The sequence below is a fragment of the Stigmatopora nigra genome, chromosome 8 (genome assembly GCF_051989575.1).
Source record: "Stigmatopora nigra isolate UIUO_SnigA chromosome 8, RoL_Snig_1.1, whole genome shotgun sequence".
Classification (NCBI taxonomy): Eukaryota; Metazoa; Chordata; class Actinopteri; order Syngnathiformes; family Syngnathidae; genus Stigmatopora; species Stigmatopora nigra.
This window is the reverse complement of record NC_135515.1, coordinates 4,233,114-4,251,443: the sequence shown is the minus strand read 5'-3', so window position 1 is coordinate 4,251,443 and position 18,330 is coordinate 4,233,114. Positions and strand designations below refer to the sequence as shown.

The following is an 18,330-nucleotide window of genomic DNA, read 5'->3' as shown; positions in this document are numbered from 1 at the left end:
CACTTAATCTGAAATAAGACATCTGGAATATGATTTTGTGTTGTAAATAAGAGTTGTCTTTAGCAGGTGAGTGTTGCTCATTGATTGTAATAATTATGCAATCCCCAGTAAATTTGCTTGTCTTTTTCCAGTGAACAATTTATCTCATTGAATTTAGCAGACTACATTTAAAAAAAAAAGCTTTATTCTTAAAATCACGAGCCAAAGGCTTATGTCTTTTAAAAAGAGGAAGGTTATAATATCGCTAGGCTCACATGATGAGCAGTAAATGGTTGCCAAGGCATCCCAATCGTCTTGATTTATTCCCCCTAGCTCGGTTCAGTTACAGCCTGAGTGGTTTTATGTTGCCAGAGTGTATCTATCGATTGATTTATTGATCTTGGCCAGGCTGTCGGGTGACCTCATGATTCAATTCCACAAGGTGTAATTCTGATAGTGGCCACGAGACGGTGCCAAAACACTTGGATGGAATTCCACATGACGTGCTTTAGCTATTAGTAGTGTCGTTTTCTAACTTTAATTGAGCAATTTCCTTGTTAAATTCAAATCAATAGTCTTCACGTAATTATTCCGGGCTTCTGTTAAATAAAAGGCACAAATTTGATTAAATTTGCTTTATATTTACATCACTAATACTCCTCTTTTGTTAAATGAGTGGGTTAAGTGTAATTTCTGATGAAAGCAAAAAAGACTTAGGGACCAAAATTATTCTCATATATTTTTATTTACACATACTGGGACAAACTGGGAATCGTAAAAAAAATGTGAGGGACTTAGATGGACAGAAAAGGAAATATCACATAAGTACTATAGTGAATCATTCAAAACCAAAATAAAAAGTATCAGAAACCATATTGGAAAAGAGTCAACATTAGTTGATAGGTGGTTGTTTTACAAACAAAGTTGTTTTCCTGAAGCCAATAAGTAACTGACATTTAGTAAATACTGATTGAGGCACATTTTGTGTGCTCTGGAATGAATGCTTCAATTGATAGGCAACATAACTATCTTAAGACATGTATTCATATTTACTCACAAACCATACTACACACAACAGTACTGCTTCACAAATAGTGTGGCAAACAAGCACCATGTCATACAGAGGAGTGGACTACATTAAAATGACATTGTAAGGAGACGGATAGCCATCTTGTGCCCCAACAGTTTCCCATGACATATTCGACCATAGGACAGCAATTTATTTTAACCATAATTTTCTGACAAATGTATGTTTAATACAAAGGCCCTTGAACTGGAACACTGTTTTTACCTTGCCATTATCTTAAGATTCCTAATGTTCTATAGGTGATATTAAAGTCGTAAAATGGCCTTTACAAGATTAATATGACACCATTGGCATGTTTTAAAAATCCATTTTAAGCGCTGAGTGCACTGATTATGATGGTGCTTGTTCATGACAGTAGTGCTCTGAGATGAAGGTTAATTGGGGGAGCTGGATGTCAACGCGGCGGCCTTGTCAAACCATTGGAAGAGATGATTCACTTGGCTTCTTCAATTTTATAATAGGGGGGGATTACAAGCCACGCCACACATCCAAAATATCACAAAAGAATTTCAAGGTCTCCCTATTATCGACGGGAAGGGGAAGGAAGTGAGGAACGTGCCCATCCGTTGTCTACTCCAACGATTGGAGCATGAGGAGTTGCTTGAGAACCTTTGTCTGACTGGTCTCCCTGATCTCCCCGGCGAGGAACATTTCGTCCACTACTGTGTACACCTGGTGGGGAAACAGGGCGGCCGTTAAGAGCTGGGGAGTTTTTGGACGTATATTCGATCTGACGTAAACAGGACCGGAGAACAAAAATAGCAAAGGACAGCCACCACCAACCGCAGGCTGAAAGAGGATGTGGCATTATCTCTTTCCCTATTCATGTAAAGTTAAGCTTCCTGGAATTTCACCTCAGCAAATGACAACCTTGTCATATTTTAAAATAATCACTGAATGACCTTACACAAGTCAACTCGAAGTATTTTGGACAGTCCTCAGAAACTCAAGTTTGGCATTTGTTATTTGTACACTTCTTGGTGAAGCTTTAAATCTCATTATACTTGTTTATTGACAATAAAAGTATTCAATTCAATTTAACCTGTTTTGTAATTAAGTGATTTTTTTTGTCAATTTATTAGCCAGAACCAAAAGTAATTGAACTTTAAGCTAAATTATTATAGCTAACCTAAAAAAAAGTCTTTCTAAATATGACTTAGTATCGATTTTTTTGGACCATTTTACTGTGAATATGTCGTTGTAGTCTAGAAAGTAAAAACAATAGTCCTAAAACTAATTGTTTTCTCAGTTATTCTTCCACATCTCTTAGCACAGCTCACAATAATAAAATGGTTAGTGTTAATTTGTGCGTGGGCTTAAGTGCTTAAAAAAACATGTGTTTAGCAAAAAGCATCAACTGGGGAGTTGTTTGTTGCTAAGCATTCTCGTCTCGACCTTACATGGAAAAACTGACACAAGTTTTAATTACATTCGGGAGAGAAACCGGTCTACTGTGCCTTGTTTATCGCTTTGTCAATGTATTTACCTTGTAGAAGTTGAAGACAAGATCCAGTTCGCAAACATTGTGGAAGTACTCGTTGAGCACCTAGGATGGGGTAAATATATTTAGTAGTGTATTTTGTTAGGCTTTTACTGGTGTAGAATAGAAGATTTAAGTCAAAATATCAAAAAAACGTTATGGAAAATGTGATGATGAGGTGCTTCAGTCAATGATAATCATTAACGGACATTCCAGAACACAATTAGGGCATGAGAACTAAATCATCATACTTGACTTAGAGTAACTCTACTGTGTATAATGTTGTGCTGTGTGCGTCTTACCTCTACAAAGTTGTGGATTCCCTCGAGATACGCCAGGTTATTATCAGTCACGTCAACACAAATGCAGAAGTACAGTCCGGCGTAACGTCGGTAGATGATCTTGAAGTTTCGGAACTGTGAAAACAAACAATTATTTAGATTTTGATTTCCATGTTGAGCTGCATTTTTATGGACATGTGCACACTATTAATTTATTTTCTTTCAGTCAGAATCCTTACGGACAAGTATTTGGAACAGTTCATTAATCCTTCTGCCATTATTATTTAAAAAAAGGTGATTGTCCAGAAAATATCTTGAGTTTCTGCATGCTATATGATTCGAATATTGAATGCAAAATAGTAGTCTTTACCTCCACAAAATTGGTGTGCTTGGCATCTCTGACAGTCACCACAGCGTGGACCTCTTCAATTAATTTTTGCTTCTCATCGTCGTCGAATTGCATGTACCATTTGGCCAGTCGTGTTTTGCCAGCTCGGTTCTGGATCAGAATGAAGCGGATCTAGAATATAATGTAACAAATACACACCAATTAGACATTGACTGCAGCAATCACTTAATAATGTAATGAGACATAGGCCATCGATGTCATTCAAATGTACATATCTTAGTTTAAAGATGCAGAGACAAATTGATCCATAACACCAACGATCGAGGGTTTATTTTACGTTCTGATGATTGAATTGCCATGTTTTGATTTTATTAAGCGTCTATAGTAATAACGATTTAGCAAAAAGCTATCTAAGACGTTAGCATCTTAGCAGTGATCGGCATCTCAAGACATTTAAAACACTTTATCGTTAATATGCCACACATTTACCATGTTCGTCTTCTATTTGTGGGACCTTGTTGACTCCAGAAAGGCACGTTTATGGAATTTTAAGCGACGCGATTACTCAAATACATGAGTAATTCTTCCGATTCGCCCGCTATCTTTTCCAAGCTAACAGGAAATAGGGAGGGGGCGATTAGACCGCTTTGCATGTTGGGAGGAGTAGTTTTTATCAGCAAGTTTGAAAGAGTTGCGCTTTTTTTTCAACTACAATACCCGCAATACTTCTTTCGTTGATCACATGAGTATTTTTTTTAATTCCTCAAACATGATTTTCTTTATCATTGCCATATCGTTTACTTTGCTTTCCCGTTTAGTTTTATATCGTGAGCAAATATCCTTTTAAAACCAATTTTAATTGTGTTTGAAGGAATAAAGTACAGTTAAAAACTCCAGATTTAAATATTCATTATTTTCTGAAGCACTTATCCTCACAAGAGTCGTGGGGGGTGCTGGACACCATGAATTGGTAGCCAATTAAATTTTGTAGAGCAGTTTAAGAATAAGACTCTTGATCAACATGCAAAATAATACGAACAATAGATGTACTTTATAGATTCTGTGGTGATAGATGTACTTTATAGATTCTGTGGTGATGTTAGAGCTAAAATCTTGACCTCGGAATTGCCTGTGGTCTCATTGGGAAACTGAATTACCACAGCTGGGAGTTTGGACAGCGTTTCTTGCTGAGCATTTATTGGATTTAGATTGGGTGGAGGAATCAGGACTGTCGGGGATTGCACAATGTTTGAGTGCAGGAATGTCTTGGGCCCTTGAGCCCAAAAACTATTTCAGCTGCAAACCCGGAGAAAGCGATCGGGGTGAAAAAAATTCAATAGCAAGGACAACTAGTAATATAGGTAGTACACCATATGTATGTCTTTAAATATTTTCTCTCATTCAAAGTAATGAAGTTATTTTGTTAGGTCAAAAGCCAAGGCAGAAAGAAAAACAAGATGGATGAAAAACAGAAGGCTGATTATTTTAGCACAAACTTTGACCCCTGTTAATCTTGTTTTGCATGCCTCGGGTCATACAAATATTGCTTGAGAGCGACACAATGTCCGCTCTGATTGGCCTTCTGTTTTTTGTGTTTGTTCAAACAAAGGTCACTGCACTTTGAGCAAGGCCTTGCCTGTTGTGTGCTTCATTTTAAAGGCTATGGTGGCCAACAAAAATGCATACAATATTCTAAACTCGTGGGGTTCCTACATTGGGTTCATGCATAGTCCAAACACTTTGAGTACACTGAAGACTAATTAAATTGGCTTTCTCTGCGGCGTCTGTTGAACTTCATGGTATCAACCCCCGAGAAGCTGATAATATATCTAATTTCTATAGCTATTTTCTGTGTTTTGGTCTTGACATACGTGCTCAATCCCACGTTTGAATCTTCCTATGTAGAGTACGTATTCATGTTCTCCCGGGCTTGTGTGGGTTTTCTCCGGGTACTCTGGCTTCCTCCCACATTTTAAAAACATGCATGCATACACATACATATGATGCACAGATATATATTGAATTGACTGCTTTTATTGTCATTATATAAGTATAATGTGATGCCAATATGAAAGTAATTAAATTATGGAAGGAAAGAAATCACAATGGCATGAATGGTTATTTCTAAATGTTTATGTGTAAAAAAGAGAGAGAATATAATGTGAGTTATGTTGTAATGTTGTGCTTGAACCACTGGGCGAGACTGTTTTTCTGTTTTGGCCGAAAAAGGAAGGGAGATGCTGCCTAGAATCGGGAGAAAGGCCGCCGCCATTATTGGGAACCAGACAAAAAAAAATAAGACTTGCACACATTTTTAGGCTGCCAGCAGCCCAACAACACTAGCGAAGAAGACCGGAATCCAACCTTAGCTCCCCTCCTGTGCCTCCCCCTTTCTCTCTCTCTCTCTTCCCTCTCTCTCTCTCTCTTTTTTTTCTTCTTCAGCTCCGATCGGATCATCGCAGACATCTCGCTCGCCTTTCCCTCTCTTGGTGAATCTTTTATTTTGCACACAACAAAGGAAATAATAATCGCTCCAAACAACGTGGTGACCAAACGAGAGACAAAAAGACTGAGAAAGGACGCTTTTGAAACTCGCCCTTCCTGCATTTAAGCCCTTTTTTCCATTCTTCTCAGGCACGTTGAAGACGACTTTGTGTTGCATTTTGCTGGCTTTTTTCCACTAGAAATCGCGTTTGTTGGATCGCCCTCCGGCACGCACACACGCAACAATGCTAATGTGAAAACTTAAGACGTGAGCGTATAAAGTAACAAGAAATGGACACTTGAATACTTTTCCCGGATCCTAATCAAGGAGTGTTTTTGTCTCTTTTTTTTAAGACTGCGAGGAGGAAAGGAGCGGACGGGATCGGAAGAGGAAGAAGGAATGTTATGGTAGGTAAAATGACTTGCTTTTTCAATTCTACAATGTGATCAATGCTCTCTTAAATATTGTATGATTTATAATTAACATTATTACGACTTGATTTTCGCCATCAAGCGAATAAAATCCACATTTAAGAGTCCATCCCCCTAAAAGGATTCCGCGATCGCACCCTCTTCCTATGTAATAATCATAATTCTTATCCGATTTGGGTGCGTGTTTATTTATAGCTTATTTATAGGAAGTTTATTGAGAGGAAGGAGTTTTATAAACATGGACGTTATCCAAATAAACATTCAAACAATTGTTCTGAGCACACCTGGAATGCATTGATTGGATCCGGCCTGCAGATTTCCCTCGTGTTGGCCTTAAAAAAACAAAAAAAACAATCATAAATGCAAGGGAAAGTACATTTATTTTACTTAGATGTTTGTCAATTAATCACAAATGGAGGTAAGTTAAGTTTGCCAAGTCATCAAATTAACATTTTGTATGTTAAGCATTAAAAATGACTTTTAAGTCATGCATATTCCAATCATTGTGATTCCACGCCCATTTTTCATCTTCCTGGAATTCATTTTACATCACATGTGAAGCTATGTGGCTCGTGTCATGTTTTACGTTAACGTCACCACGTTAGACTTGCGTTACGAGGGTGACCTCATGTTAATGATTAACATAGCTGCGGATCTATTTCCTACGATAGAGTCAGTCAACGTTTAGCTTACTGCAAAGTGGTCCTTGGCCCCTTTTGCCGGCCACTCCCTCTCCTTCGGGTCCCCGCTGGACATCTGGTCACTTCATTTCAGGAGACGTACGTCTCTCTCTTTACTGCCGCTGGGTTAGGATTGATGCCCAAGCATTTAGAACCAAACCGGTCATGTGTCATTTCCCAATGAGGAACTAAAACAGGAATTTTGTAGCTGATTTTGAATCCTTTAAGCCAATCTGATAGCTTTATCGGCCAATGGAGGACTATAACGGTGTCTATAGTGTGTCACGTCTCGATACCGGCGAAGAAAATGTCATCTAATGCCTGGAATGATCTTAAATGAAGTGCATTCCCGATTTGATGACTGTTCATTTAATCATACCCTTACGTCGTCTAATTTATTGGAATTTCGCCCCCTATTGGTGTCGTTTTGGAGCCGATACTTTGACTCATTTTAGCCTGCAGTTTATTGGGTAAGATTTGTGATGACTCTTGTCTTTTATGGTGGTTAATCAACTGCCTTGGGAGGATGGCAGTGAGAAGCAAGTCAACAAAACACAATTTTCATGGCAGAACATCTCTTGGCTCCCAGGTAAAAGGCATTTGCAGCTGTCAGCACTTCTATTCCTCGCCCGATTGGGCTCATTGCAACATGGCAGCCACACCTCCATTCACCTCGTCCTCGCTCTGCATGCCACCGGCTCGTGTAGATCCACTTTTGTGGGTGAAGGCCATTGCTAAGATTGGAGGAAGGCTGACTCTGCTTGTCAGGCTGCCAGCCAGACATGTGGATGTATACTTTGATTAGGACACTGGAAGTGAGATTAAGACCCTCATTATCTGAATAACTTGCAGTTTGGCAAGCTTTATAAGAAGGAAAGTTGAGGACTGTACTCCCCTTGACGTATTCTGAGAAATTTAAAACAGTGCCGCTATCCCTAAGGTTGTTCGTAATATGAATGAGGTAGTTTTTGATTGACTATGGGTACATTTGAAAATTGACCCCATGACATATTTCCGTGTTAGCCCACTCGGCTTGTCTAGTCGTCAATGCCAAGTGACTTGACACGGCAAAGATGGATTGCTGGCTTCTTGGTCTTTTTCCTCCCGAATCATCCCTTCGCAATTTAGTTTCCCAGCAGAAGCTTGCTTGTAAATCAGTGTGAGCCTATGCTTGATGGAGAAAGGAGCTAATTATAGCAGGCAGTTTGGTGGTCCAGATTACAGACAATCTTCGTTCAATGGTGGCTTTGTTCTGGTGACCGATTATTAGGCAGAAAAGAGGTGCATTCTGGGATGATTGCATCTGAATTTCCATTAGAAAGTGTGCCTCGCCTTGGTTGAAATGAGGTTCTCTTTCCCTCAGTCAGTGTTTTAGATTCTTTGCGTATGACAGTATTGATATAATGACCTCGGTGGCTTTCCCATATTCTCTTTTAAATGTACTACTTTCAAAGAATTGTTGAATTATGCGCTAGGGATTGACCTCAAATCAGCAGTTTTTTTTCAATTGTGCCTCACATTTACCCGTGGGAACAAAATGACTATTAAATATCACCAAGACTCGTTATCTTTAGAATAAATTGCTCTCCCAAGAACTTTGAATGAACAGTTGACAAAAATTGAATTTGCCCTATACCTAATCCAGCCTATAATTGTATTGTTTTCCAATTGAAATGGCTTATTAAAGAGGACGGCTTGTAATAAGAGAAGCTTTTAGATATGATTAATGGTGGCTCCAAAGAGTCACGGCGATTTAAGTGGCCATTTGAATAAAACCGATACAAGATATCGTGAAAGAAGAATGCCTCAATAGGAGCAGCGGGATTATAATCCTTTATTTCTATTCCGTTTAAGTAAGAGCTGCATCTAAATTAAATAGATCCTAAATTTTAATTACAAAAGAATGTTGGCAAAGAAGACCTACGCACAACAGCAATGAATCTGTTGTGAAAAACCTTATTGACGTTGACTGAAACTGAAAACAGAACTCAACTGCAACGCTTGATGGAAATGTGGCTTTTGACAAAAGGTGGAACGAGGGGGCTCGTAAACGATACATGAGGGGAACGCTGGTTGAACTGTTGTCCCTTTTCAGGATTACAATAGCTTGGCACTCTGCGCTTTCAACTGCTTTTGTACGCTTGATACTTTTTCAGTGTTGGAACATAATCGATTGTTGGTTCTGGTACAAATAGTTGTTACCTTTTGGGTTTAGGAATTATCACTGAAGGCTTCATATTGATTGGGAAAATTAGCGTGAGAGAGGGCAAACTGTTGTTGGTGTCGGCTTTAGGTGAGAACTTTATTTCATCCCGTATTTGGGAAATTTCTTGGTTTTAGTAGCAAGACAGACACAGAAGACATTGTAGACCTAGTTAAAAAAAACTGGAGCCACACACAGGAAGGTCTTTGGGCCTTTGCCTTCTATATGAACTGCTATTATTAATTATACTGACAAGACAGATCTAAGATACTGAACCCTTGTTTTGTTGAATACTGTTTTTATACTGCAAGTTATTTTTTTCATGTTTCTTGTGAATGTTCCCTGTCGCCTGCTATTTTTAAAGAAGGTAGATGTTTTGAGTATTTTTTTTTTAGTGAGTGTTTTTTTTTTTGTTCAGGGATGGAGCTATTTTACCTTTATGGAAGCATTTTTGACATGAATCTGACTAGTAGATGAGTACTCTTAACCGTCTTCATGGATCTCTGCTGGCCACTTTGATTCCATTCAGCAGAAGTCCTAATCCATTCTCGCCGCGTTTTTAAGCCATGTGCTTTGTTTTGGTGAGTCGCCATTTAGCTGTGCAACAAACAATTGAATGGCTGTTCTCGCAACGTCTGTTTAGGACAGAAATACCATTTTTGTCCATTTTCCCACGTCCCAGATCACATCACGTAATTTTCTGACTTGTGCGGCTTAACGATGCCAAACAGAATGTCAGCCAAACGTCCGAAAAATCCCGGTTGTGGTTATGTGAACACTTTAAACAATCTAGATAAATTCATTTCAAATTTGGCCCAACTTTTGGCATCTTACGTCATTAGATGTGCAACTATGTACCTCCAGTTAATGAAAGCTGGACGCTTTCGTCTCGGACTGCCAAACATCTTGAAATTAGAAAATCAACTGCAGATAGAAACTCCCCCAGGCCTTCAAATACCTTGGCCAAACCCATGTTTTTACTTTCCCTGCATTTTCGGTCTCCCCTCTTTTTGTTTTTTCCCACGTCATCATCAGCTATTTTCATTCGGCATTTTTTTAGGGCACTGCACGTAGAATTGTCAGCTGTGGTTAAGGCCACCAAAACGGCACTGCCTTGTCACCCAATGTTTATCTCAGATGCCACTTCAGGGGGGGTTCTGACCACAACGTTAGCCTTTGGCGTGTCCTTCGCAAACACGTGGGTGCTGCAGGCGTCTCACATACAAACAAAAGCCCCATTTGGGGGGCTTCTAAGGTCGCTGCCATTTTACTTGTCTGAACTCTGGAGTGATCCAGACATTCGAAGTGTCGAACCATAATGTTTGTGTTTGTCTTTGTTGTGGTTCATCCAAGGCAAGCAATTAAAATGGGATTTAATAGCAGTTATTTTTGTAGAGATGGGCACAAAATTGCTCCTTTTGGTTAATTGATCAGTGATAAAATCCCCAAATTGGTTTGTTGACAAATGTATAATGCAGCAAATCGGACAAACCAAAATGAGACCATTACATTGCCCCAAAATTACATTAAAATGACATATAAGCCACTTTAATATTTTTTGACAATCTAGCTTAAGTGCCAATTATTCCTATTATCCAGGCATCAGTATGACAGTGTCCGTCATATCCTATTTTAGGTCCAAAGATAAGCAAACTTGCACATACCATCTACTATAAATGATATCCCAATGCTGCAAAGCTTTGATACCTCCACTCGGTCTAAATCTAAAGCCCTAGCAAAGGCTTTACGCTAGTAGCCCCTCAGCTGATGAATAAGCACCGCTCAGGCTGCGGATGGTTGAGTCGGCCTTTATCGATTGCAGCGCCACCACCTGTCACCAAGCCACCACTTAACTAATGATGTCCATACCAGCGTCACACGGTAGTGGGGGCGGAAAAAGAACAGAGGCAGCAACATAACGATTGAGAAATTTACCGGAAAAGCTTTGACCCAAGCACTGTACTTTTTGTTTAGTATGGCAGTACTCTCTTTACTTCCTGCACTTTCCATGTCTACGGCCGATCTAGTCTGTGTACTGGCATTAAAGAAAGACAGATTAGAGTTTCCGACAGGGTGCCAGTCTCTGCCTTGGCCTGGGTTTGACCTTGTTTTCTTTCTTTCAGTCTTTCTATCGTCACCAGAATCGCCTAAATTAGGGTAATGAGATAAAGGCAGTTAAATAATGGGAAGCATTCATGTAAGCCATTAACTGATATGTTGCTGTCACAGAATGAATTAAGTTATACTTTTTAAGTTGTATTTCAGTCAGGATAGTTCATTGTAAAGACCCCCCCCAATCCCACCCACACAAAAAAAGGCTGACTATGCTTGCATCAAGCGGTTTTAGTCACTCTTTTAAAATATTTACAGTATTTGACCATGGAAAGAATGAAACTTAGGCAAGAAAGTTGTGGTAGACTATTTTTCAGCCTTCGCCCCCTCAACAAGAACAATTTGTCGAGTGAGTAAGGACAATACTGGAAAAAAATATATATAATCGTGCTACACTTATTCTTCTGCCGAACTAACTCTTAAGTTATAATGTTGAATTCTGAATTTTGTTATTGTGGCAAACATCCTCTGAGTATAATTGGAATTAATCTTCCCCTCCCTCTCAATGTCATCATTTCCCAGGATGCACCAGTGGCCCCAAAGTCTACTTCTTATGTCAGAGTTCATTTCCTGCTGTGGGGCTGTTAAGAATCTCCCTTTTTGTCGCATTCCTAATACTCAAAAAATGAGTAGTCCCCCTAATCAAGGCACGGAGCACATACTAATAAATAATTGTAAAAAAAAACCCCTACATTTTATTTACACTATTTATTTTTCAAACAAAGCTGGTTTTACGTACTTTCTGTCACCAGCTTGTTTTCCGTTTTGCAATACTAACTTGCCGTCAGTCAGATAAAAGTGACACAGGTGAGGAATGTAAACAAGTTTTGTTTTTGACAAAACGGCCTCACCACGACTCGTGTTAGTCACAGTTGTCGGAGAAGCGAGAATGCAGACTTTTTTTGTTTTTCTTTTTCGGCCCAATGAGGGAAAAGGTCATTGAGAATGCCGTTTGTCAGGTCAGGACGAGCTGGGCCGGTTGTAGTTTAAATCCACGTGACTGCCATGGAGGGTGGGGGTGGGTAAGAGATAAGTAAACCTTAGAGATGTATCTCAATTTAATAGAATCCTCAGTTTATATTTTCTGGATTGATCTACTGGATTTCACAGTTTGTGGCGTAGTATTATTTATCCTTGTGGATTTGGAACTATGGCTGTGACTCCATTTAAAAGAGTAGTTAACACAAACATCATATCTGAGCTTGTTTTATTTTCTTCTGTGTTATAAACAAACGGAATGTATTGAGTCATACCGCTTTGACTGCAAAGAATTTCACTTTGCAGTGTTTTTCGGGGCAAACATAACGAACAAGTCGACTCGTTTAACCTGCCCTCGAACCGCAACCCTGGCTCTGTAAGCGTACTCATCGTCAGGCTGGCTGGAGGCGCAAGCCGAATACTCCCATCCTTATTTTTCTGCTTCATAACTATGTAAATATATCCTCTGCTTGTCCCCACTCAGTGTTTGGTCATAACAAACCCGATTCTGGGAAATTGTGCAGTGGCGAGCGCGTTCACGTGCAGTCTCTTCGCAAGCCCCGCCTCTTTCTACGGGGTACGTCGTTGAAGAGAGATGAGGATGAGGATGGGTGATGTAAGGGTTCTCTCCCAGAGATGACTAGGGGCCCCTCATGGGTGCTTTGTGGTTGGGGCGCTTGCTCCAAAGTGAGCACAGGAAGCGGCGATGGCAGTCTGTGGGGGGAAGGAACGGCGTACTGTTGTTCTACTTTGTTTGTTTTTTCATATGTCAGTACTAAAGCCAGAAACACAGGATGTGGACGCTCAAAAACAGTTCATTGCTTGCTTGTGCGTATGCACTGTATTTCTTCCTGGCTTTGAAAAACATCTGTTTGCTGTTTTCATCTTACTACTGCCAAGAAAATATTTTATTACTCAAATATTTGCATAAAAGGGACTATGTGGTAATTTTCAAAGTTATCCAAAATCAGCTTTACGCATTGAAATGAATGGAGATGTAGTAATTTGTTCCAGGTAGGGGGAAAAAATGCACTATTATTACTATTCTGTCGTATTATTTGATATTATATTACGACCCATTGGCATTTTAAATAACTCATATTTTTTATGTTGAAAAGATCTGCTCCTGCAATGCATATTATGTGCCAGTCAATGAAGCTCCCAATGACAACCGTACATGAGTAATACATACACTACAATTGAAAGTAGCTCTTTTAAAAATGTTTTTTTGATCAAACTGAAAAGAAACTCATTTTAATTTACTAGTAAATTACGAAATATAATAACATTGTTCAGAAACGCTATTTAGCAGCTTGAAAGTGTGTCACTCAAAGTCTTTTTGAATTCTCTGTCTAGAAAGCAAATCCAATCCTCCTTCCATATGGATTTTTTTTTTGCTGTCCTTCATTGACCAGACGCCAAGCGAAAATGCGCCCTTTTCTTTTCTATTTCTCTCTATCATCCTTTCTCCCCCTTGCTGTTGATTGGCTAGACCGAAAGGGAGGCATGAGGTTTTGTCGCCTAATCTGCCAGCAGATCGCCACTGATGGGCCTGTGCAGAATGGCTTTAGTAAATGACTGTTCCAGGCTGGAGCAAATCCTTTCTATCAGATAGCAGCTCTCTTCACTCCAGCCTCCTTTCCAAGTCTTCCTCTTGGCTACGTCCATCATGCTTTGACTTTATCTCTCTATCGCTACCTTGCACGCCGTCTCTACTTCTCTGTAGTCGCTTCGCCCATTTCCTTTCTGTTTGTTGTTACTGCTTTCATTATTTAAACATCTATACCCGTGATCTCGGTGGTGGATGAGTTGTTAGAAAGTAGAGATTGAACGGATTTGGGTTTGGAGATATTTGCTTTGGCCAGAGTAGATCACGTTTGCAGTTGTTTTGGTTGGTTGATGGTTGTTAAGAAGATGGATGGATTTTGAGTGCTGTGGAAATGCCAAAGAAATTGAAGGTGGACTGATTACAATTTTGATTGCCGTGAGCAATGGACAGGTTTCCCCGGGAAATTGCAAGAAGTCTGACAATGTAAATTCAGAGCGAAAAATTATTGGGCATAGAATGAGATTAAATTGAACTATTTACAAGGTCACAATATGATGAACATTGAATTATAGATTATACTATTACAAGATTAAAATTGTGAAAGAGTCATTTTGTTGCTTATTTGTCTCTAACATGAACTGTTTGGTTTCTAGGGAGGCAACTTTTGGTGACATAAACATTTTTTGTGTAATATTAATAGATTTTAGTCATGTTTGGAGAAAGTCATAAAATGATGCGATTCAAAAGATTTTTTGCATCACTTAAACCAGAATTTGTTCAGGGTCTGCAGACATCCACTTTTGGTGACATACCGACGTCGCTTCCGCATGGACTGCGAAACATGCCGTGCCAGTCCTCTGACTGTGTGATAATTAACAGGTTTAGAAGAGGCGTTTAGAAGAGACCACACACACACACTCACACACTTAAATAGGTGCAAACATTTTTTAAAAGCTTATGTGTTGTTTGGAAAGAATTTCAAGAAAACCTGTTAAAGAGGGATTTAATAGTGTTCTCAGCAACAACAAGTTTCAGTTGAATTTCAATTTGTTGTTCGACATAAAGCTCTTCTTGTAATACAGAAAAAGCATTCTGTTGTAGAAAACGCTTCGCCGAGTCACCTTTTGTCAGCTAGATGTACAACACTGAGCTCTTTCCCCCTGTAGGCTACAACCAGATGTTTGAACATGTTGTTCAGATAGTTGTCCAGTTTTACTGGCTGAAGCGAGAGGGAAGAACAAGAAGAATTTATTTAGTGGAAGAGGATTTAATCCTACGTTTTTTTTGCCATTGGAAAGATACAGGAAGAAAAATATTGAGTATTTCTAAGTCGAACTGTGTTTTGCATTTGAATATACTAACAGTATTGATGATTTTTTTGATGGACAGTTTGTAGTCGGGCTTAATTCTCACCCAAATTGCCCAAAAAGTATTTCTTGATCAGCATTCTCCATCTTACACTTTAAGGCTTTTCAATTCTCATGTGAAATGCTTAACATGTTTTTATTTTTAATTTTTTTTTAAAGTTTTGGATGCACTTGCACCTGGAGGGGGGAAAAATCCCTCAACTTTCCCTGCTGACTGTTGGAATGCTCCATTACACATTGGCTGAGCAGTTTTTTTTTATGTGCATTTAAACACGCACTGGTCTCTTAAAGTGGAGTCTTATGGCTTTAATAGTCCAGGGAGTGGGGTCCCAGGTTTTCGGCAAGTCCCACACATCCATTAAATCTCTCTCTCTCGATGGCTCGCAACCCAAACGGCTCGCTATCCCGTTCACACCGATGTGGCGGCGACTAATCTCGCCGCGCTCTAAAGGCCACGCAAAAGGGAATTTATGTCCGTCCGCTACGGAAAGAAAAGAGGTAGTGAAGAAGCGTTTGAGGAGGTTGACAGATAAGGCTCTTGTGCTTTCTGTGCGCTGCTTTTTAAGCGGTGTTAAGCTTCTTAATTAGACATAATCTACAGGCCCCAGACTGAGGCGGAACTAATGAAGTTAAAAGACTCAAATCCCAAATCCTGCCATCACACTTTCTACCACCCGCCATCATCCTTGTCGCATTGTCGCTTTTCGATCTACTGCCTGAATCTGAATTATGTATTTCTTGCTGTTGAAGCAAAAAAAATGTAGCTACCTAACTATGCCACAATTGGCAGATATCGCTGACATTGAAAGATAACTTTGGGAGACATTTTCTCCAGTTAGTGTTTCGTCAAGCAGAAAAACGGGCTGATTTTGCGATTTGACATTAAAGGTTGAATTTACTGCTTTTTGAGCAATCAAACTATGACTCATTGACTCCATTTTTTTTTGGGATTATTACTCAGAGTTCAAAGGACAATTCTGTTTATTTTCAGTGTTCTCCAAAATAGAACAGAGGTTGAAAGACTGAATACATTCACATTTTCTAGGGTTATTATTCTGTCAAAGTAGCTGCCATCATTTCTCAAGAGTAATGCGCTATATGCTCCAAATTTAAATGAGATCACATTTTTCTACACAGCACTAGTCAGACCAGTGCGCCTTTTTGTTATGTTTATGTGCGTGTTTATGTCTGCTATGCTATCATAACTTGGCTTCTTGTTCAAAAACAGTGACAAAATCCAATCCTAGCAACAACAACAACAACTTCTGAAAATGTCACGGTAACCCTTAATATTTTTTATCCTCTGGACTTCAAAATCATTTAACTGTGAAATTTCCCAAAGGCAAAAACACTGCCACGTAATGGCCCAAAAAAGGAACTCCTATTCGCCAACATTTTTGTTGACAAATGTGGACATTAAAATAAAAACGGACATTTTCAATCTGTTAAAACTATCTGTCCTTAGTCCAATTTTTGATTGTTGTGCATCGTGGTTGATCTATGAATTAATTGAGGAATTATATTTTGTATTTGGCCAGTACTTTTTGTCAGAATTGGGCATATATGGATTTATTGGTGCCTGTGTTGCCTGTAGGTTAAAAATTAGGCAGTAGACATCATTCAGCCTGTTGTAGTACGCGAGTGCTTGTTCTTGTTTCCTTTCTATCTCGTTACCAGACATTCATTTTATCGTTTAATGCAAAAGCCAGAAACATATTGATTAACGACTATGCGACAAAGCGTATAAGTGGAAGTAGATTCTTTGTCATCTCACCCTGCTGTTATCAATCAATCCTCCTCAAACTTTTATCGTTGTTCATTTGTGGAAGGAAAACCGTATTTGCTTTTCATACGCGTCGTCCACTCTGTAGAGTGATGGGATTTTCTGGCTTTTTTTACGACGAGTTTATCGCAACCGTTATTTAATTCACGCGCAGTGACCTTTTCCAAACGTCGTCACGCAGATGGGACGGTAAATGTAGTGGAAGATGTCTTCTTCCTCAGCTGCTGAAGTTGATGAAAGTCGCGTAACGCCTGCTACACAAAGCAAACAAGCAAGGACATCATAATGATGGCTCTGTCAAGCCAAGGCGCCTCATCAGGAAAATTCCTGACTCAGAATGTCGGGAAAGTGGTGAACAGCACAACAAGTTAATTAAAGTTTTTTTTTTATGCGTCTTAGCTCATATTGGTCTTTTCCGCACTGTCAAGAGTGTTGACTTGTCCTTGTTTTCAGTTACTCGCATCTACCCATGTATTCAAATGTGGGTGTGGGTGTTGTTTGGTGACCCAATTTTCCTCCCTAATCTCACCGTGGAGATATAGTACACATTCTCCAGACACTTCAGGAGGTACATCTGTTCAATGACTGTTGTCTAAAAAAATTTGCCTTCGCAGTGTTTAGGATTTTATCGGAATAATTACATTTCAAGTTTTTGTGATGGTTTCTATTTCCAAGTTGTAAAATGAGCAGTTTAACAATTGCAGTAGTTGATCTGGATTTAGTTAGCATCATTGTGTAAAAATCTATCAAAAAGTGGAATATGCCATTAAAAAGTGGTTTTCAGGAAATTATCGAGAATGTTTTGGCAACCAAATTTGACAATTTTGCTTTGTCATTTTTACTGTTTTTGGGGAAACAGGACTGATTGTATTAAATTTGGGCAGACTCTGCAACATTATGGCATTGTCATTAAATTGGTGGTTAACACTGCTACTTTAAAATTTTCACTTTCCTTGTTTTGGAACGAGTGGGCGAAAAGATGTCAGGTTTGACAATAGCCATTTATTTATTAATGCACTTTTAAAGTGTTAATTGAGGTTGTATTTGTTCAACAAATGATCTTGCGCCAAGTAAATCTGGAGTTACATTTATTTAGCTTGAGAGCAAAGATTTTGTCCCTACACTATAACTGTCTTCATTCAGATTAAGCCAAGGTAAACACCAGACCAGCTTCATTGACTTTATCAGCCCAGACTTTTCAGGTAATTTGTCTCCCTCCGTATGTATTTTCCCATTAAATTCCACTCTGCCTTGATCTGCTTCACGTCCTTCAAGCATACCTTGCCCGCTACTCACCGAGATCATTACCTCGCTGAGTGGATCTGAGCGCTGACACATTCTGGACACGCTTGATTAGCCATGGCGGTGCTCGAGGTAGCTTTGTTTAGAGCCAGAATGCAATGTTGAGCTCAGAGCATCGTCGTAGGAAGCAGAAGAATAGAGAGGACGTGGTGGCTGTTGTACCAAAAGGAAGGGAAAGAGGATGCTGAAAGGGGGAGATAAAGGGGGAGAGCAGGTGGGGAGGAGATAAATGGAACTGGAGGAGGAGTTGGAGAGGTGATGGGA

General features: G+C 39.4%; 2 protein-coding genes across 5 annotated transcripts in view; one reads left to right on the top strand and one right to left on the bottom strand.

Annotated features, from left to right (window-relative positions):
- Window positions 1-705: 705 nt before the first annotated feature.
- On the bottom strand, window positions 706-3,821 carry ap2s1 (adaptor related protein complex 2 subunit sigma 1). Its single transcript, XM_077722435.1, has 5 exons — window positions 3,666-3,821; window positions 3,198-3,347; window positions 2,849-2,962; window positions 2,553-2,612; window positions 706-1,738 (listed from the first exon to the last, which is right to left on the bottom strand). Exons 1-5 carry the CDS (start codon window positions 3,666-3,668, stop codon window positions 1,637-1,639), a joined length of 429 nt encoding a protein of 142 aa, XP_077578561.1. The 5' UTR covers window positions 3,669-3,821; the 3' UTR covers window positions 706-1,636.
- Window positions 3,822-5,436: 1,615 nt separating this feature from the next.
- arhgap35a (Rho GTPase activating protein 35a) overlaps window positions 5,437-18,330 on the top strand; it is a 49,605-nt gene continuing 36,711 nt past the window's right edge. For 2 of the 4 annotated variants that reach the window (XM_077722812.1, XM_077722813.1), the window contains exons 1-2: window positions 5,437-5,928; window positions 6,015-6,068. The gene's annotated coding sequence lies outside the window, so the exon portion shown is untranslated. Of the gene's footprint in view, window positions 6,069-18,330 lie in introns of all 4 variants that reach the window. The other 2 variants (XM_077722809.1, XM_077722810.1) reach the window with 1 other exon arrangement.